Source organism: Podarcis muralis, chromosome 14, assembly GCF_964188315.1.
Source record: "Podarcis muralis chromosome 14, rPodMur119.hap1.1, whole genome shotgun sequence".
In the NCBI taxonomy this organism is placed as follows: domain Eukaryota; kingdom Metazoa; phylum Chordata; class Lepidosauria; order Squamata; family Lacertidae; genus Podarcis; species Podarcis muralis.
Genome location: NC_135668.1, coordinates 51,927,114 through 51,948,759, shown reverse-complemented (window position 1 = coordinate 51,948,759; position 21,646 = coordinate 51,927,114). Strand labels below are relative to the sequence as shown.

At 43.7% G+C, this 21,646-nt stretch overlaps 1 protein-coding gene across 1 annotated transcript; it reads right to left on the bottom strand.

The window, feature by feature from the left end:
- Nucleotides 1-1,025: 1,025 nt before the first annotated feature.
- On the bottom strand, nucleotides 1,026-19,864 carry EIF3B (eukaryotic translation initiation factor 3 subunit B). Its single transcript, XM_028705767.2, has 19 exons — nucleotides 18,958-19,864; nucleotides 15,365-15,557; nucleotides 13,427-13,546; nucleotides 13,286-13,343; nucleotides 12,513-12,641; nucleotides 12,003-12,160; nucleotides 10,054-10,185; nucleotides 9,890-9,956; nucleotides 9,190-9,236; nucleotides 8,760-8,970; nucleotides 7,846-7,918; nucleotides 5,592-5,714; nucleotides 5,114-5,192; nucleotides 4,577-4,715; nucleotides 3,939-4,064; nucleotides 2,803-2,880; nucleotides 2,172-2,280; nucleotides 1,717-1,833; nucleotides 1,026-1,619 (listed from the first exon to the last, which is right to left on the bottom strand). The coding sequence occupies exons 1-18, from the start codon at nucleotides 19,610-19,612 to the stop codon at nucleotides 1,730-1,732; spliced, it is 2,601 nt and encodes an 866-aa protein (XP_028561600.2). The 5' UTR covers nucleotides 19,613-19,864; the 3' UTR covers nucleotides 1,026-1,619; nucleotides 1,717-1,729.
- Between the last annotated feature and the right edge of the window lie 1,782 nt (nucleotides 19,865-21,646).

Below are 21,646 nucleotides of genomic sequence, written 5' to 3'. Positions count from 1 at the left end.
GCTTGGTATTGTTGCACTAGCGGATTTTTAATGTCTCTGAGTAATCCCAATTTGTAAGCAAAATGTGCTACCTTCTTTGGAGTGCAGACAAAGGAACGGCATGTTTTAATGTCACCCTGCTCCCCGAAATATATCTTGATGTAGACAAGTGTCTTACTATCCATTTACCTTTCTCGAAATATGTGGATCAGTGCCAAGATTACTGCACTGTCACTAACTTCAAAGCTGTTTGTGCAGCAGAAGAAAGGAAGTCTATAATCATTACCCATTATAATGCCACAATGTGTTTGATATATTGGAGGTCAACCACCTTTTAGTTTCCAATGGAAGATGCTCCTTTATGGTTCAACTGCGTCCAAGAGTTCCTCTTTTCCATTTACTACTACAAGGCACTGTGCTCTGACCTGCTGGGAGCCAGAGAGCCTGTTCCTGCCTCTCTCTACCTGGTCCAGGATTGGGCCTGACAGGCTTCATAAGAACAGCTGTTGCTGCTGCTGGAGTATTTTGGGAGAAGTTTTGTCTGGAGTTTTTTGCTGTTACTGATAATTTTTTGTATCTTTATTTTTATGTGGAAATTGTTCAGTTTGGTTATGTAATTTTTGATGTGTTTTATTTTTTCTTATGACTACTTTACTATGTTTGTAACTATGTAAATCTTTTCAGATTGTAAGCCGCCTTGAGCACTGTTTTAACTCTTAGGTACAGCTCTTAGGTACAGCTTTGCCTTAATCTTCAAAGTAGGCAACAAATGGCCCCCTACATTTGTCTAATACTCAAACGGCACTTTTGTTTTTGGGTGTGTTTTTTTATAGACTCAAGCTGTTTGCAAATAAAACCCCCAATGCATCTGATTTTGTTGCTGCAGAGACCATGTACCTTGAGAATATGTATGTGTAACTCACTTATTGGTGGTCGGGCATGGAGGAAGCGTATGAAATCAAATGAATGTAAATTCAATTTGCAGATAGCAAGATGTTACTTGCTACAGGCAAACGTCACATGAATGAGTTTCAAAGTGAGAAAGCTTCATATAACACAGCCCTCTTTATTAAGCATATAGGTTTGCTTTATTTCCAATGTTCAACCTGGGAGAGCTCCTGTCACAATCTGAAAGGAGGAGGGTAGAGCCCACTGTAGTGCTGCTTCCGCAAATTAAAGCACATAGTATGAAGTACAGTTTTTTCGGTGATCTTCCCCAACATGAAACCAACTTCCACCTGTGCGGTTTGGGCACAGGAGCAGTCTTCGGCAAACAGAAGCATCACGAGTTTGTGGCAAGACACTGAAAGTTGTGCCAAGGCTGCAGTTGTAAGAGCCACAGTTCCAAGTTGCTCAGCTGAGAGCAGCACTGCTGGAGTGTCAAGCAGCAAATACTGGTGGTAGATTTTTTTCAAAATTAAACTAAACCCTCCCCCAATAAAGGATAAAAATTTAAAAGCAGTGCCTTTCGAGTGACCCCACAGTAGGCAGTGGGGACTAGAAGGCACTACAATGTGTCAGAATGAACGAATCCTGCGCATTCACCGTCCAGAGAGAGAATATGGATTTTTAAAAAGTCCAAAGTTGTGTAGACCTTCTGGAAATGAACAAATCCCTCCTCAGTACGAGATATGGTGGTGCTGCAAAGGAAGGAGAAGGGGGTAACTCTCAGGCTCCAGGATTTCAACAAAGCTTCCCCTCCCTACCACCCCAAGTACACAATGTGGCTGGTTTTACCACGGCTTTCGGACTACTCTGGCTCTGCAACTGTAATAATTTCTTCATTGATAAAAAATTCAACAGTTTCCTCCTCCCAGTCATCCACGTTGCTGTCCAGCTCATCTGTGTCCACTCCTGTAAAGAGAGAAAAAGTATTAGACCTGGATGATTTCAAGGGCAGCAAGAGAAGAACTGTTGCTGGCTCCATAATGAAACAGAATCTTAGCTGTGTTAGAACAGAGCTACAGCTGCCATCTCATTCAAACCAACTAGTTCTGCCACATATCAACTTCTTTGCTTATCATTTATTTTGTTAAGGTAAGCCCAACACTATTTCAGTAACAGTTTTGCCAATATTTTTTCCTAACAGAGACTTGACTTCATGTGGCTGCTGAGTTCACTGCAGCTTACTCTCCGGTAAGCATGCACAGGATTGCAGCCTAAGACAAGGAATGCTTGGAAAGCCAACTCACCTCCGCGGAGCTCCAACCGCTCATTCTTTTGCTCCATGTACAGCTCTTGTGCCATCTTGCGGTATTTTTTGAACTCCTCCATCATTGTTCGCCTTCTATCTACCAGTTCCTACAGAAAACAAGAGGTTGCTATTAAACCTTCAATCAAAATGCAGCTAGAAACCTCCCCAGGAGTAATCAAGATGGGGAGAGAAGATGGACTTTCCAAGGTTTCGATCCCAAACATGCTTACTTAAAATTATCAAAGAGACTTATTTCCATGTAAATATGGGAAGGACTGGGGTGACAAAATGCCTTTCACTAGTGCAAACATACGGCTTCACTTTGCGAAATTCATTACAGCAAGATCTGGGCCATATGATGCCACAAGGAGGAAAAGGCATTTACAGATATTTCCCCACTGAATACTGCTAAAGGTTCCGTATTCTCCAGCAGAAGAATTAAGAGTTCTCATTTACTGACTTCCCTGCTCCAATATTGCAGTGTGCTCCAACCTCCCTGTCCCAGCACTCCCTTATTGTACAACGTTCCTGCCAGAAGCAGCTTTGGAAAATGAATCCAAGGGTTGTAGATCTGGAAATAGGTGTCTGGACTCAAAACCAAAGCACCAAGAGATCAAAAGGTAGCTTACCTTTGAGGCTTTAGACTGGCTCAGACGATCTTTCTGTTCAAATATTTTGGAGTATCTCTTCAGATCTTTCTTGATTTGCTGTTTCAGGAAACAAGTGTTACACATTGTATTTTTAAATGATTTTATGTTACTTTGAGCAAAATCTGCCATTTCATATAGCCCCAGCATATTTTGAGAAGAAAAAGTGGACTAAGCAGGATGTCAAATACATGGCTTTCGAATATTGTGCACAGGATACTACAGCAATCCATCAGACATGCTTAGTTCTACAGTGGTATTCCACTTAGTTTTACTCAATGGTAGGCTCCAAGTAATGAACATAACTAATATAAGTTTATTCATTTCAATGGGCCTGAGTAAAAGGAGTTGACTACAACCCAATATTTTACTACTGCAGAGTATGGGGGAGAAACTGGCCTCCTTGGTGATTTGCAAAGCCTTCCAATGAATAGCAAGAGAGCATTATGGCCCCAAGTCTTTCTCTGGTTTGGATAATTCAACTCCCCAAACACCTCCAAATCCCCTCCCCAAAGCCACTTACTTGTAAGCTGCTCTGGGAGCAAGTATCCCTTCTAAAGTTTACCCAGACAACAGTAAATGAGAAACACTTCTTTCCAAGACTAAACTGGGAAAAGTACACTTCCCAAGAGCTGTAGGCAGCACACCAGGAATCAGAATGGGGCTGGATCAACAAATGTCATGCTCCCAATGTAATCAGGGGAATGAGGTCCAGTTCAGTGGGAAAGGGATAAACTCAGCTGGGCTTGCTGGAGGCAATTGCAAATTGAACTGGAGAAGTGGTTTGTGGACATGGCAAGCTGCTAGGTTAAGCCACTGATCCATGTAGCGCAATACTGACTACTTTGACTGGCAGCAGCTCTCCAGGATCTGAGATTTTTCTCATCACCTACCACCTGAACATTTAACTGGATATGTCAGGGATTGAACTTGACATCAGACACACATAAAGTATCTGATCTAAGGCTGACCTATGTCTCTTCCTTATCCCCAGCTTGTGGTGAGCTTCAACTGTTGTCTGTTGAAGCATTAGAGCTGTTTTCCTAATACCGAGCTTCCTTCTCTTAATATCAACCGAAAAAGTTACACCAAACCTCCCACTGTAAAGGACACAATACCTTTATTTGATCCTGGGTGAGCAACGTAGGTGGCCTGGGTCTCCAAAGTAACTGGCAGAACCGGTCTTTATTATTCTTCTGTAGGAGGCGACCCTGGAAAGTCCACAGCCAATAGGCATTGTCCACCTAGAAAGATAGTTCAGTGAAGTTGTGTCACACATGGTGGAGCATTCTTCGCACCCAGCTGCTCACTTTGTAGTTCTAAAAAGCTGAAAGCATTCAAATTCCCTTCCGTAGTGTTGTGAAAGGATTTCTAAGGACCATCAACTGATGCCTTAACTTGTATATGGCAAATGTTTACTATAAAGATCTGAATTACATATAAACAAGGTACCAACAGAGAAAGCCAGGCACCAGAGTAACTAATGTATCTCACTGTTTGAGGAGCACACATTAAGTAGCTGAGTACACATTGGAAGCCCCACAATTATCTCCTCCCCTTTACCCAAGCCTCTTCTACAGTTAAGAGAAGGACCAATGCACTGGGCCTACCGAGACATGAGAATGACAAGAAGAAATAATGAGCAATGCTATTAATGATGAAATTTATGAATCAAAGGTATCCAAGCTAAAATAAATACAACTGTTAAAAGGCTCAAGATGGAGAAGGGTAAGGGGTGGGGAAGTATTGATAATACCTTGTGACTCCACCAAGAAACAGAAGTCACCAAATAGCGGCCTGTGGGGTCCCATTCAACATCTGAGGCTGTGTAGTGCTCAGCAATGTTCATCATGGTGCAGTCAGATGTATCAACAAAAGCTAAGGCACCATTCATGCTGCATAGAAAAATAATTAGAGTATTTTATATATTACATGCAGGCAACTTTTGTGAAACAATCGAACAAACATTTCTTTGAAATCTGGGTATGAGTCAGATGGCATAATCTAAAAGCTGAGACGTTGGATTTGAAACAGTCTTCATAAGGTCCTTTGTCTGGGAGAGGGCACAAGTTTGCTTTATATTAAGGTAAACTAGCCTGATGATCACTCTTACTCTGTAGGGTGAAATAAAACTCTACAGAACCATCTCAAATAAAACAGAGCTCTGTGTGGTTTTTGCTCCAGTGGACCAAGATGGCACCCTCTAAGGAACCTGTTTTAAGTCAAGAACCTTTTATATATATATAAAAAAAGCTTGTTACTCAAGATATGCTAGTCAAGAAACGGTACTCACCTCCTGAGACCAGCCAACACCACAAATTGCCCTTGAGGACTCCAGAATATCGTGTTTGCCTGCTGCTTGTCAAACATTTCTGAAATAAGATTTAAATGCATGAGACGAATATCCTTGCTTTATAAGGTTGACAGTATGCCTTTGTAATAAAGATTTTAGCCTTACAAAACAAAGTAATCAAAATCTTCATGCCCCCGTTAATGCTGCCTCCTGAGTGTTGACAAGACCAGGAATAATTAGGATACACAATCTCATTCATATAAGAAGCCTTACTTAGCTTTTACAGCAGATCTCCAGTCACAAAAATGACCAAGTGCTGCATTGTCCAAGTTTCAATAATTGAGAAATCCAAGAGGTCTTGCAAGACAAAGGTATTTGGCCAAAAAGAAGTTCAAATGAATTTTAAAATAGATTGCAACAACACACACAGAGCTACTCAAACCCCAAGCCCATGCACAGCCTCTTGAATTCTACTTACTAATGAGCTCTATTTTCCCATTGTTTTTCACATGGTAGAAAGAGCACGATATTCGTGGCGGCTCTCCATGCAACACAGCAAACTTGCTTCCATTTGGCTCCCAAGCAAATGCTATGATGCTTTCTGCAAGAGAGGAAGACCTACATTAAACCTGTAAAATTACCCAGATCCTCTCTGAAAAGCCTTCTAATTCATGCAGGTCTCCTAAACATTCAAAATGCTGCTGCTCAGGCTGGCCAAGGTAGTCTCTGGGATATTTTTGGAAGACTCTAAAATGATAATCATGGGTGAGTTCAATATCCATGCAGAGGCTGCTCTTGGGCCAGCTAGAGAATTCAGACTCCATGACAAACATGGGTCTCTTTCAGATGGTCTTTGGTCCAACACACCAGTCAGGGCACACTCTTGATGTGTCTTTACCCCAAGTGATATGAGGGATGGATTGAAGATAGGGGGAACGCAATGCACTTCCTTGTGATGGTCAGACCATTATCAGGTTAAGTTTTGACTGGCGGTGGCAGGTCCCCACTGCAGGAGGGCCATGTGGATGGCCCACCCTCTAGACTGATGGAACCAGATGTGTTTCTCAACGCTCTGGGGGATTTTTCAATGGAGAAAGCTGGTGATCCTGCCTACCTATAAAATGGCGATATGAAATGCAAAGTTGCCATGATCACTCATGAGCAGGCATGGGCAAACTCGGCACTCCATATGTTGTGGGGCTACACCTCCCATCATCCCTAGCTAACAGGACCAGTGGTCAGGGATGATGGGAATTGTAGTCCCAAAACATCTGGAGGGCCGAGTTTGCCTATGCCTGCTCATGAGCATCCTCTCTGGTGTTGTAGAGCCTGAACAGCTCCTTGGTACTCTGAAGAATGTTGGGCTGTGAAACAGGCCGGAGGAAGACTGGAGCACAGATGGTGCAAATCTCACTCTGAAGCTGACCCAACACCGGTAAGAACACATAACCGTGCCTACCATGTGGCAGTGTGGTCTCGCATTGCATCCCCTAGAGTGGAGGGACCTCTAGAACTTTCTAAGACCCATCGTGACCAACTGGCTACACACTTGAGAACAGCCTCAACTTTGGAGTGATCTTGACTCCGCACCTGTTGCAGCTCTGCTTGATAGTGTCATTATAGGGGGAGAGTCAGAACCTACAGGGTTAAGAGGTTCTGTGAGACGCCTTGCATCATGAGGCGTGGTTACGCACACACGTATGGGAGTGGTTTGCTCTGTGTGTGTCAGTCTGCCTCTGGTACGCTATGCGAGAGGGAGGAGGATGGGCGAGGTTTCGCCAGGTCTGATTTATGTTGTTATTCTACTTGATTAAAGGCTAAGAAGATAAGGAAAGCCTTGTGTCTGCTTTGAGTTATTACCTACACGCTGCAATTTGCTTCTAACTGCTGCTATTGCTCTGCTACCGGCTGAAGAGGCAGAGGACTTTTGGAGCGGCACGGAGAGTTAGCAAAGCTGCGCAATGGAAGTGTGCCGGACGCCATGATGATTGGCCTATCTCGTCACTTTTGGCCTCTTGGCCGGCATAGTTTTGTGGGATCAGTTTCACCTTATGCAATCAGCTGATGTGGCAAGCTGCTGGTGGCAATGTGCACCACCCCATTTCCCCTCGACTGTAGTCACTCTTGGCTTATCAAATCTAGTTCAGGAGGGCTGACTGGTTAGGTCCAGAGGGTGGTTAAAGCTTCACTGCATGAGGGGATGGTCCCTGAGGCGGTGGTGTGGCTGCTCCTAAGGAAACTGGTTCTGGACCCTTCGGATTGGAAAAACTATCAACCACTTGCAAATACCCCCTTTTGGAAAAGGCAGTGGAGAGGGCTGTGGTGGGGCAGCTGCAAGCATTATTGGGAAGGCACATATTATTTAGATCCGTTCGAATCTGGGTTGACCCCTTGGTCGCCCTCATGGATGACCTTTGCAAAGAGCAGGATGGGGCAGTGTGACCTTGCTCCCGCTTCTTGATTTCTCGTAGGCATTTGATGCCATCAACCATGGTAGTCTCCTGGACTGCCTCCAGGAAAAGGGAACTGCAGGCACTGTGGTTCTGATCCTAGCTTCAGGACTGAGTCCAGAGAGTAGCATTGGAAGAATACATTTCAGCACCCTGGTGGCTACATTATGTGGTGTTTCACTTCTGTTATATTTCATATGCTATAAACTCTAAATTAGATATACACTGAAGGACAAAAAGTAGTGCATAGAGAGCTGAAGCTATGTGAAATGTGTCCTTTACCTTTCATTTCTACCACATCAACAGGAACCTGCTTCTCTCTCATGCGGAAGATTTCGAAGTTGGTCACTACACCCTGCAAGGGGGGGGGGGGGAGAAAAAAGGTGATGTGGGCATGTCATCTACTCAGGTAGGGACTTGAGATGATGTGCATTTAATACAAAGCAGAAGTAGCTGGCCTGCTGCTGTTTGGATCCGAGTGTTTAGGGTGCCTAAAATCTCATAACTTAGAGCAAGATGCACTACTGTTATTTAATACAAAGTGTCTTGCAGCACTTCAGAATTAGTCTTTAAGGAGCTACAAGTCTCTTGCAGCAAAGAAGAACCAAAACAAGGCTAGCCTTCCAGACACTGTTATTTATTCTCTTCTACAAGGCTGAACTGCAAAGTATTCAACTGAAATACATATTAGACAGGGCTATTATGGAGTAAACTAGTCAGAGTAAGATACAGCCATCTCCAGGCATACATGACATCAACTCTGAAGAATAGAACTATTTGCACTCAGGAGGGGGGTGGGGACACACAGGAGACTGTGTGGAAAACAGGTCCATGCCTGATGGGATAGCTTCATTTTAAAATCAACCCCTGTAATTGTAAACATGAGTCATTTTCTATTCAGGAGGTTTTATAGCAGCATGTGAACTACCTATATTTAGAATAAAATTCTTGGATTCTTTAATATGTTCTCTGGTAATCCTTGCAGTTCTGCAACAAACATGTGCTAATAATTTATTATTTATACCCCGCCTATCTGGCTGGGTTTCCCCAGCCACTCTGGGCAGCTCAGAGCAAGAATGCTTCAATCAAAAACAGAAAATGCTTTCAAGTGTTCTCTTAGCTTTGATAATATAAAAGTTGGGATTTCAAAATCAGAGAGTTTAACAGTTCTGTATGGAACCTTAGGAGCCATGTACCTGTGTGCCTTTGGGGGTCCTGTCTACTTTCACACAGAGATAATCCCCATTCTTTTGCCAATGTAGCTTGCAGTCCACCACATTGAAGAGATTCCGCACTCTGATTTCCTGTCTGGAGGGCAGCTGCATCAACGTCACCCTTGCTGGTATATCTTTGTCTTCAGGCACCCAAAAAGCAATTATGTTGCCACCTGGAGACCAGGAGAAGTCTCTGAGGGATGGTAAACAGAACATGCAACCATTTAGTAGTTTAAGGCACATTTTTTTAAAATAAAAAACCCACACATCACATGAGCCAAATGAAATCTATTTCTCACACTTTGGAAAAGGAGAGGGAGCCACTGTGAGGAGGACAATTATATGTCGAGGCAAAAATAACAATAGCAGCAGTAGCAGCAAGGAGAGTTAAGATCTAAAGAAAAATACTCACTTGATCCCATTGATTTTTAAACTTTTCTTGTCCAACAGACCCATTGACTAGAAAGAGAGAACATAAAGTCAAAATGATTCTAGTACACACCTATCTATCTCAATTTAAGTTTATAATAACATTTATGTTAAAGTTTATAGTCTACGTCCCTGCCTAAGAGAGCCCCCCAATGTGATGTAAAACAAAGCATAAAAACATTGAGAAACTATGAACATAATAATCAACAAAGAAGAAAATAACATCTTAACATAAACACAAGCACAAGAAACAGAAATGGGGAATCACTTCAGTATTGACATGTAAAACCCTAAATGGACTTTATTGGACATAAAAGGGCCAATACGCCTCTACCTCACTTTTGTTGGGGAAATAATATTATGAACAAAGAGTATTTCAAGAAGCTTAACAGACAGCTACAAGAAGGCTGTCCCACAAGTAACTGTGGTGGTTTCTGGAGGTTTTGTGTGTGAGAGAAAATGCAATCTATGTCCAACATTCGAAGCCAAACTAGCAACATCTTTTAGGTTGCATTAGTGGGCGATGTGCAAACACTGCAGTCAGAATGGGTATGGGTTGCATGCTTGCACACCGCCCACTAAGTTTATATCCTTATTAGCAGGATACCTTTGGGCACATTTTGACTGCAAATAGGCACATTACAGAATCTATCAAATTACATCAGAAAGGAAGGGAGACTTACAGGTGTTTCATAGATGCTAAGAGTGTCAGATGTCATCCGAGCAAAGAATTTACCATCATGACTCCACCTAAGCAAAGAATTTCAAGAAATCAGATATGTTTCTCTTCCCCAAAAGCATGTTTGTTTTTTTAAGAAGCAATTTGTTAACCATCTGCCAAACCTACTTAAAAATGGGCCAGTGGGCTGAGCTTTCACAGTGGAATCCGCGCTTCTTCTGTCCAGTTAGGGTATCCCAGATAATGATTGCTTGAGGGTCATCCTGGGTGTCCATTAGAGGGCTGAAGGTGACTAGGTACCTTCACAAAGAAGAATAGATCAATTATACAAACATAAAAGCTGTGATCTTATATCAAGTTTAAACATTTGAGTTGCTTTGAAATTCATTAGAGGGGCATGTTTTATCTTTCTTAGTTTCTGTTCCCAGGAATACAACTTCACAGGGGGAAAGCATACTTTCAAAACTGCAATGCTTAGCAGAATTCTTGTAAGACAGCAAGCACATCTTGATGTATGGTGAAGAATCAAGCAGGTTTTTCCAATTAAAATGCAGATTTTGTGTTTTACATGGTGCACCCAAGATACTGTACCCCCAAAGTTGCCAGGGCCTTGTCACTCAAGCAGTACTCAACTTTGCCAAATTCCAGAATTAAATTAACAAAACAAATAAGTGAGTGAATGGCAGAGCCCTCAAAAACATCAGCATCTAACATTCTGTTTCCCCGTTTTAGGGTTTTTGCATTAATCATATGTAGTATGATAGTGGTTTGATAGCACAAAGGCTTCAATTATAACATTTCCAACAGCTTCAACCCTTTAGCAAACAAATGTGAGAGATTCAACACAAACCACAACATAAATGTCTGTGACCAATTATGTTCTCACCTCAAAGCAAACAAAGACAGGAAGTCTTAGTTCAAGGAGTACACCTGAGCTTTCCAAACTTGTCATGTTGGTGACATACTTTTTGGAAAAGCATCGTTTTGCAATACAGTAATTCACTTTTCGTAGCAAACTGGAGGTTAAACTAACCCCTTTCCAGCCCCAGGAGGAGAGTGGGGGGCATTCACACAGCACACAGATTGGAGAGCTCTGCACTACACTATCAACTATGATAGGTCTAGGAAACTGCTTCTAGACCACTTGGAATTCTCATTAGAACAAGAGTTGCACTCTCTAAATGGCAGAACTGTTTTGCGCCATGCTATATACAAGACCTAGTTACTAGCTAGAAAGAAAAACAGACAAATACACACACACACACACACACACACACACACACACACAGAGAGAGAGAGAGAGAGAGAGAGAGAATTGGGAGCAAAAGGCCTTGAAGAGTCGCTGCCTCTCCAGGAGCCAGGAATGTATGTAGAAAAGAGGTAGAAGACAAGGGTGAGCCACAACACCTTCCCTTCTGTGCTAGGAGGCCGAGTGAGGAAGCATCCTGTGAGACAGGGGGCCCTCACTCAACAACTTTTCCCCCAAACTATTTCACACAAGCTATGCCAAGAAAGCAGGAGTATGAGAACCTTCACCACAAGAAAAAAATAGCTGCAGTTTGATATTTCATACCCTGCAAATTCTGCTAGCTGAAAGTCTAGAAACTTATTAATAAATTTAGTCAATGTTTTCACCAAGGGGCTATGGAAACTGCTCATACCTGACTGGTCCTGAATGAAAAGATCTCTTAAAAACTGAGCGACAAGTGCAAACAACAATAAACAGATCTAATGTAATCTACTCATACATTAACATATCCTGTACAGAGTCTCCTTTGGCTGTGCCTGTCACCTGAGGGTCTTCTTGGAGGTGTTGCTTCAACTATGATGTGAAATGTTCTTCCCAGAGTGGTTAGCCTGATATGTACTTTATGCTCTTTTCATTTCAGGCAATGTTTTGTACTACTTCCATGATCCTTTAAGTTTTAGTTTAGTGTTTTGTTTGTAGTTGTACGTTGTTTTATTCTATCTTGAAAACCATACCAGGAATATGGTTGAAATGTAGTATAACAGCCTCCAATAGGTAAATCAATAAATAGAGTGCGCAACTGTAACAGGCAATATATTTTATACACCTGATTCCCACAGTACCACCACCAACTAATTTCATACACTACCTTTCGCAAGGTGAGAAGTCAATGAGTTGCACCCCCTGGTGGCTGAACTTCTGAATCTGCTTGAATTTCTCTCCACCCCACAAAGCAATGCCCCTCATATGGAATGTAGCCAGATAGGTACCCTTTGGAGACCAGCGTACATAGGTTTCTGTCCATCGCTACAAGGGGAAAAGTGCATAGGATAACCATTTGAATCATATTTCATTTGCATATTGATGCATAAAAACTTATCTGCAATTAATCCCTTACTCTGGTCCATGACATCTAACTTCAATCGAACTCTAAATTTATTTGTGGCCCTCAGCATTCTAAAAACAGAAATCTCATATGTGAATATGGTCAACTGGTAGCCATGTAACTGATGTGATTCACTAATGTACTGAATAGCTATTATGTTCATTGAATCATATGCTAACTGAATGTTTAGTCACATTATATATTTTATTTCCTTTTTACAGACACTGCACACAAACTGCTCTCAGTAAAGAGATACTTCATAGGGACACTCACAGCTCTCTCCTCAATTGTGACAGGATCCTTAACATCATTCCAGTAAATAGAGGTCCTGTCTCCAGATTCAAAGATCACACTGTACTGATCTCTACAATCTGGGTCCTCCAACCAGTAGCGCAAATTCCCCTGGAAAAGTCAAAAGGAAAACAGTTTAAGAAGATAGGACCTGAAAAAAAATCCTATTTGATCTTTATTTGAGACATGGTTAATAACTATGGAAAAGCTAATATAAAAGCTCAACTTGCTGGACACAACATTTCCTGAGTATTATTCTGAATTTGTGAAATTTGGAGAACATCCAGATCTGAATTCTGACACACCTAGATGGGCTTTGTGAACTTCCCACGGTTCCAAGACACAACAATGAAAGCCAAAATTCACCATATTCATCTGCATTTGTTGAAAGACATAAAACTGCAGACGTTCACTGTAACATGGGCAAATGTTATATCAGGATCATTGACAAAAGTTTGCAAACACTTAACATTTTTACAGGCAATATTATTTTGCATCTTGCAATCATATATACAAATATTTATTTTAAAAAAATAACACTGGGGTGCTCAGATTTTAATAAGTATCTGATTGCCTGCCACAGTGTATCATTCACATTTCAAGCTGAGCTGTGGAAGTATTCTTTAACAACCTACAGTAATAGGAGTTCATGACCCGCACTGGAGGGATTCCAAGCCTACGCAGGTACAAACTTAATACTGCCTCTTGATGGACACAGTGATCTTTAAAGTCTATACATGCATCTGAAAACTCACCAGGTCTTTAAATGGCTGCTTTTCTGGAATTTCCCACTCATCACTGATTGTCATGTATCTGAAAATGCGATTCAGTCAGTTATACTTCTACGTATTTCAAACAGTCAATCTTTTCTGCTTTTAAGAAATGACGATACTCACTTGTCAAAATCAGTGAAAAGGTTGACCCTGAAAGTGTGCTGCTTGTCTAGCTTGTAGCCATCCGCATTTTTAATGGCATCTGAAGCATGAGTTGGAGACATGTATTCCAGGAAAATATACCTGCAGTAAAACATCTAGTTAGTTATTGCTGACAATTTAAATTGAAATTGCCCAAAGAGGTGATACATGAAATGAATGGCCCAATGCTCTGGATTCAGCTGAACTTCAACAGTGACATCAGCCACACTTCAACTCAACGGAATTCAACACCAACTGTTTCCCCAAAGTCATATTTCAGGCTTGTTTATATAATTGTGCCAAATGCTATGTGACACTGTGCAATGAGTGAAAGCTGGGCCTGCAGCTGCTGCCCTGAGAATTATCTCTGTGCAAGAATCCCTCATGCGCGGCAAGACCATTTTAAGGGCAGGATCAAGGTGCATTTTTTTTCAATTTGCATTGTCTCAGAGACAATGGCAACAGCTGAAAAATAGAGCTATGGCTCCATATGTTTGCCACATTAGCATATAATGTGCCATCTGGCAAGAGGGGAGACACAAAAGGGAAAATGAATGAGGGGGGAAAGGCTGGTAGATGATTCTGAATGTCAGGCATTTCAATGCACAAGGAAGCAAGCTCTCTGCTGCTCTTGATCTGGCGACTAGCGACAGGCAGATTTTGTACCTGCTGGTGGTTCATTTGGAGGAGTGAAACCGCCCTGCAGACACTGGCTAATCTTAACCTCCCTCCTCTACTTGATAATGTCAGTACTTAATTTACAAAACATATTCTATGAAATGTTCGTTTAATTTCGCAGAGAACTTACTTTTATCAGGCAACTCCCCATAGATTAATTTTGAAAAGTATTATCTGTCCATGGGTAATGCAGTGCCGTAGCAACCGGGGGGGGGGGGGCACTAGCTGGGTTGTTTGCCCTAGGTGAAGCCTCCAGAGGGGGCACCTGTGTGCATGTACACAAATGTGCGTGGGGGTGCCAAACTGGGTGACCCGGGCATAATAAAACCTAATTTCACCCCTGAGTAATAATTCATAGCATGTGTCCACTGCTGGCAAAACTTGCTAGGGTCTGCGATTCATTCTGCTAGAGTTCTTATACATTGCAAGTTCATTGAAACTTCAGTCCCATATCTCACCAAAAACCCATAATCATAGAGCAGGGATGTCCAACCAGTAGATCGTGATCTACCCCGGTAGATTCCCGGCTGATCCTGGTAGGTTGCAGGATCCTTATTATGTACAAAAAGTGGGAAAAGCTAAAAAACTAAGTGCAATCCTTCCCCAAAAAAGCTCAACAGCTCTGGGTACTTTCCTCCTAAAAAAAGGCTCCGCAGCTCTGGGCAACCCACCACGCAAGCTCCTCCCCCCTCCATTGACAATGTTTAGATCACTGCCAGTTTTTTTTTATACTGGGAGTAGATCACAGTCTCTTGGGAGTTGGAGATGCCTGTCATAGAGGATCTGACATTTTCATTTTCAGCCACCATGTTCACTGTGGTGACTGCATCAATAACCTCTGGTAAGTATGACAAGTGACCAACCAGGCTTCCTTTCAAATTTGAAGCTGCTGAGGTATGCTGGGGTGCCCTAACAATTGTGTGGCAATCCCCACAGGCTCCTTGGCTGCTTGATAGCACAGCACCAGGTGTAACTCACCTACCCAAGAAAGCATACCTTCCTTTTCTCACAGGAAAAGCTAGTGACAAGTTTTCTTGCCTGCTGCTAGGCAGAGGCAGCTTTTCAAGATCTGGCCATGCTGGCATTCAGGGCACCATCCACCATGTAGTGGCCAAGCTAGTAGTCTCCCTACCTTCCCTTTCCTGCTGGAAAGGTGGGGGTGCACCTCATTGGAGAGGGAAGGATTGGTCAATTAGTTTTTAGGCTGGCTAGCAATGACAGCTAAAAAAGACAGCCACTCACCCTTTAGTCTGCCCATCAGCTTCTGGGTAAAACTCATTGGTAATTTTTCCAAACTTTGAGAAAATCTTGTGGATAACATTCTTCAGTTTCTCGAGTCGGTCTGGTCCAACCTGAGGAACATTATCCACCACAATCACTGAATCGATTCCATCTGCCTCCTGTGGACGTTCTTGCAGAATATCTCCAAGTAATTCTGTGAAAAAGATAAGTATGCGAATGAGAGAGACAGCAAAGCTCACAATTTATTTGCAGGATAAAAGTAAACTAATTGGGATATTCTAGGTTTGGTTAGCCATGTGTTTGGTAAAGGCTGAAAGCAGAAGTGCAAACTCCATATTGGAATCAGTCTTCTGTATTTTAACTACAGAAACTAATAGACCTTTAGCATAAGGATCACAGAATTGTAGAGTTGGAAGGGACCTGGAGGACCCTTCTAGCCCAACTCCCTGCAATGCAGCAATATGCAGCTGACTGAACCTTCAACCTCAGCATTATCACCATCATGCTCTAACCAACCGAGCTAGAATGTATGTTTCTGCTGCTAGAAACATACTGAGTAAGCAAAGTAATTTGTTACATGCTTTTCTAAACTTCATTCTCTACTTTGCTGCATCAAGAGCTCATTCTCTCTGCCTTTTGTATAACAAGGATTTGCTTAGAAGAACAGTCCCTCATCTGTAGACCATCTAGGGGCAAGCTATTCTTCCCAGTAGCTGCCTCTCTCCTTGAAGTCTGCCACTTAAACCAGGACAAGCAGCCACCACAGTGCTAAAATGTTTTTCTTCCACTATCCACATTTCTATGGAGCTTGCAAACTCAGTTCTCTATATTCTGATGGGGAAAAAATCTACTGGGGCAGAATGATGCTATTACAAATGTTGGTTGCTATCCTTCCACACCACTACAAAAATCTAAGAAAGTAACCTGGCACATCCAGTCTTTCTCCAAGCTGAACACTTTGAACATCAAACATGGCTTTATTTATAATTATAAAGATGCTACAAACCCTTTAATTATAGCAGTTTAACAAGTTTTCCATGGGTTCAAAGAAGCCTTTGCTCTAATCACACAGCAAATCAAGACAAGTGCAAATCTTCATCCTCTAGTCTAGTCTATAAATTTGTATGCCCCTACCACAATCTTTCCCTTTACAATAAAAGAAATTCACTTATAAAGCATTAGCCTCTAACACAGTATTTACTATCAGGGCTGCTGAATGCACAAAACAACCAACAAAATACCTTATTTACTCGAATCTAATGCTCACTTTTTTTGGCCAAATTATGTTGTAAAAATCAAGGTGTGCATTAGATTCGATGGCACATTACATTCACCAGCAAATAATTTTTTTTGGTTTCAAGGTTCTGAAAATTGATGTGTGCATTAGATTCGATGACACATTAGACTCAAGTAAATATGGTATTCTAATATACTGATTTATACAATCATGGCTTAAAACTAGATATCACTAAAATATTTTATTCTGCACTTACATGCTATAGACTTCCAATTTAAAATGGCCTTTTGAAACCTACTTTTCACTTTATTTTTAAAAAGCGTCAGGGACAAATGCCCTTCTCTATGTCCTCCCTAGAGTCGAAGCACATTTCAGTGTGATAACAAGGCAGTCCTCCTCTGCAGCTGCAGCTATATAATCAAACACTTTGTCTCCTGTTTTTTGTCAGTTAAAGACAATTTTATTTACAGTCTCTTGCATGTGGCAGATAATGTTTCTATACTTCATTACAACTGCTGATCCCACCCTCCTTGCTTGGTTATTTTATGTTTTTATAAAATTTTAAACATTGTAAATAATCTCAAATGGTACTTCTGTGAGATTAAAAATAAAGAAACAGCATATTTTAAACACCACAAGCATTTGAGAGTTTTAAGATTGGAAATCTCTTTATAGATTCTATCAATGCCAATGAGACTTAGAACAGGCAAACTCACCTGTTAATACAACATTACACATATGGCAAACTGTCTAAAGCAGATAAACTAAGAAGCTGCCTTATAATCTAGCTAAATAAGGTCTATCCATCAACAGACAACAGATCTCCAGGGTTACAGGCAGATGTCTCTCCCAGCCCTACCTGGAGATAACAGATAATGTACTCCATGTAAACAGGGGCTAGATACTGTCTGTTTTGCATCAGAGATAGTGCATCACTAAAAACTACAGTTGCTAGGAATCATAAGAATACCAGAAGTGCCCTGCTGGATCAGACCAAAGTCCCATCTAGTACAGCATTCTGTTCCCACAGTTGCCAAACAGATGCTTCCAGGAAGCCAAGCAAGACCCTGGCACAATGGCCTTCTCATGCTATCCTGACGGATACTGAACACAAAGTTCTGCATGTAATGGGGCAATATATCTTTGCACCACAATCTGGAGACAAGACACAGGAGAGGGCTAGTGCCCTGTTGTGAGATTTACAGATACATCTGGCTCAACACAGTCCAATCTGGCTCAACACAGTCCAATCCACTAAAGTGCCTTGCATATTCTTCAGTCTGATAGACCAGGACCTTCTAGAACAGCCTTTCTCCACACTGGTTCCCCAAATGATGTTGGACTATGACTCTCATTATCCCCAATGAGAAGGGATAGCAGTCAGGGATGATGGGAGTTGGAATACACTGTTCTCCCCATTTAATTCCCCCAAAGCCCTGAGACCTGCGTAAAGCTTCATGGCCAACTGTTGGGATTTAAACCTTGGTCTCCCAGGTCCTAGTCCAACACTCTATAACCACTATGCCACACTGGCTCTCTAAACCCTTTGTTTGATGGGAGCTGGTGTAGGCCAACAAGATGGCCAAGTGAAACTCCCCCACCCACACTTTTCCCTGTTCTATCTCAGAAGGACTATGCTGGAAGCTTGTCTTATGGCCAGGCCACTAAGTCATCTTGCTCACTATTGTCTACACCAGCACTGCTCAACGTGGTGGTCCATGGACTGGTCCTGGTCCTTGTCAACTTCACTACAGTGAAGGTGCTGCTCCCTGGCATGCTGGGGGTGGGGACTGCCAAACCACCACATCCCACAGCTTGAGAGGCACTACTCTGCACCAGTATTGTTCAACACAGGATCCTCAGGTGCCCTTGAAACTTTTGTGGCTGTCACCCTCAGCCAACTCATATCTGTGGTCAAGGATGATGGCAGCTTTGGTCCCAACATCTGGGGATCCCCTCCCCCAGGTTGAAGAATACTGGCCTAGACTGACCCATGACACCATCTCCACCATTTTAGGCAATGGGATGTAACCGGCCCTTCCAGGGGACCCAACTTGGGACCTTCTGCAAGCAAAGCAAAGGCTCTGCCACCCCTTCCCAAATGGCCACACCGACCCCCCCCCTTTTTTTAAGGATCACGAGGCTCTCTCCCCCCACCCCCACAAATGTCCACATATTACCTGTCAGCTTCTTCCAGTCCTTCTCTGGGGGGAAACGCTACATACAAAAATACATATAACAATAAAGGAAATATTTGTTTCTGCCCCCCGCCTTACCACCCCCAGGCGGCTTACAAACACGTGTCGAGGAAGAGGCGGAAGAGGCCGCCGCCAGGCCTCTCCCTCCTCCCACCCACCTTCCTCGTCGATGTCGTCCACGAAGTCCTCGGGGTCGCTGAACGAGATGCCCTCATCCTCCTCTTCCTCCTTGCCGCTTCCCTCCTCCTCCTCCTCGTCCTTGCTGGGCTTCTCGGCCTTTTCCTCGGCCTCCTCCTGCTCCTCCTCTTTCTTCGCCTCGCCGCCTTCGGATCCCTCCTGGTCCCCCTCGGGCTTCTCGGAACCCTCCTCGGCCGGGGCAGAGGCAGGGGCTTCGGGGGATTTCTCCCGCTCCGGCGGCTCCTCTGCGGCGGCGGCTACAGCGGCAACCTCGGGCGGCTCCTGAGGCGGCGAAGGCGGCCCAGCGGCCGGAGGCGGAGACGGTTGCGGCTGCTCCCGACGCTCACCAGCGGCGGCGGCCTCCTCTTCCTCGCCGCTGCTGCTTCGCGGCTCCTCCTCCTCCTCCTCGCCGCCGCCTTTTTCGGGCTCCGGCTCCTTCTTCCCCTCAGGCTCCTCCGCGGAAGGCCCGTCCGGCAGCTCGGCCTCCGAGTCGCCGCTGCTGCTGCTGCCGCCGCCTCTTTCTCCTCCGCTGCCGCCGCCGGGCTCTCCTCCTCCTCCTCCTCCGGGCCCCTCGTCCTGGGCGGGCAGAGCGGCGGGGGTCTCGGCGGCCGCCGGGCTCTCCTGGGTCTCCTGCATGGGGGGCTGCGCGGCCTTCCCGCTCGCCTCACACGCGCGGCGCACGAACAGGCAAGGCGGCGCGCTGGGCCGAAAAGGGGGAGGGAGGGGGCACAGAGCGCGCAGGCGCGGGCGCAGGGGAGGCGCCCTCTCGCCGGGCCATGTGCGCGAGAGCGGACCCGGCGGCGAGTCTCGCGAGAGGGGCAGGGACCAACTCGGCAGCCGAGAGGGGGAAGGAACGGATTCCCAAACCGGTGTCTTACTGCGTTGTATATGTTAATCTCTTATGTTAATGGGCTAGGACAGGGTTTGCGATCGGTTAACGCCCAGTTATGCTTTCCCCCTAGGAACTAGGCGTTTCGGTCTTGAGGTACGCTCGCTTCACACCCCACCCCCTCGTTAGAACAATCCTGGTGGTTAAGTCCAACATGGCGGCTCGAGGCCCCGCATTAAGCCCGCCCTTAGGTGGGGTCGGATGGACCATCCCAGAGGGAGGGCGGAGGTGAAAGTAGTGTCGTGAATAGCGGTATCGTCATCGCGTCCTTTTACTTACGTTATTATTGTCGAAATATATATGTACCGCCCCCTATTTTAAATTCTAGCCTATATTAATCGTAAGCTGTCACTGTGGAGGAGATAGTAGCAAAGGGGAATCAAGCACCCCTTCAAAAATGACCGAAATGGGTCGAACTGGCGAGTCATCATCCTGCCAGGCGCGTGAGCTGTACTAAGTCTCCCCACAAAAAGGGGAACGGTCTGAGCATGTCAAATAGACACATAGTGGGAAGCCTAAGAATAGGGAGGTGCAATTGATATTAACAATTTGTTATTAATTAAGCTTATTAGTCGCTTTTTTCCCCAATGCATCCCAAACTAACTTACGACAACATCCCTTATCACAATAAAAAGATATACATAAATTAAACTAAATCGTGTTCGGTTTTTTTAAAAATTGTTCGATTTCTTTCGCTATTAATGAGCGCTGCGGCTTAACGAGACCTGCTATAATCAGCTTCGCCGCCACCCCTTAACTGTCGCCAAGAACGATCTCTCCAGTGCCGGATTTACGTATAAGCTAAACAAGCTATAGCTTAGGGCCCCCAAAAAATTAAAGGAAAAAAACTGATGGCACATTTCCAAAATATTTCACTATTAATATACTTTTTAATTGTATTTCAGTTCAACAATTACTTTGATAAAATACATATTTTGTTATGTGCAAATGGCTTTAGGTACATAAATGACCACACAGCATATATTCAACAAAAAAACCCAACAATTTGGTGTTGACAAAGGACAGCTGGAGATATCAAGGGTCCCATTACCTGCAGTAGCTTAGGGCCTCATCAAACCTAAATCTGGCCCTGAATGGTCCTGAAGAGGACCTGCAATAAATGCCAAAGGGAAATGGATCCTCATGTGCGATGAATTAGGCCCTCTCCATATTTGTGCTTTATTTACAAGTGAATTCTATGGCATTTCCTTGGTGCAGGCTGCATTCTTAACCATACATTTAAAGCAATGATGATGCTACTTTAAACTGGCATGGCATGACATTTATTGATTGAATTTATATACCGCTCTACCTGGAGGTCTCAAGGCGGTTCACAGAACAATATCAACATATAAAACCACCATATATGTATGTGTGTGTATATATATATCAATATCAAAACAACAACCCAGTAACACCCCCTCAAAAGAACCACATTTTAAAAGGGCATAGGATGTCCATCAAATCAATCAAGGGCCTCATTAAAAAGGAACGTTTTTGCCTGGTGCCTAAAGGGACGTGGGTGGCGCTGTGGTCTAAACCACAGAGCCGAGGGCTTGACACCGGCCCCCTTGGCCAGTAAAGCGAGATGAGCGCCACAACCCCAGAGTTTGTCCGTGACTGGACCTAATGGTCAGGGGTCCCTTTACCTTTACCTAAAGGTGTATAATGAAGGCACCTGGCAAACTTCCCTGGGAAGAGAATTGTACATTCTTACATTCAAACCATACATTTAAAGCAATGGTGATACCACTATAAACAGGCATGGCTTACCCCCCAAA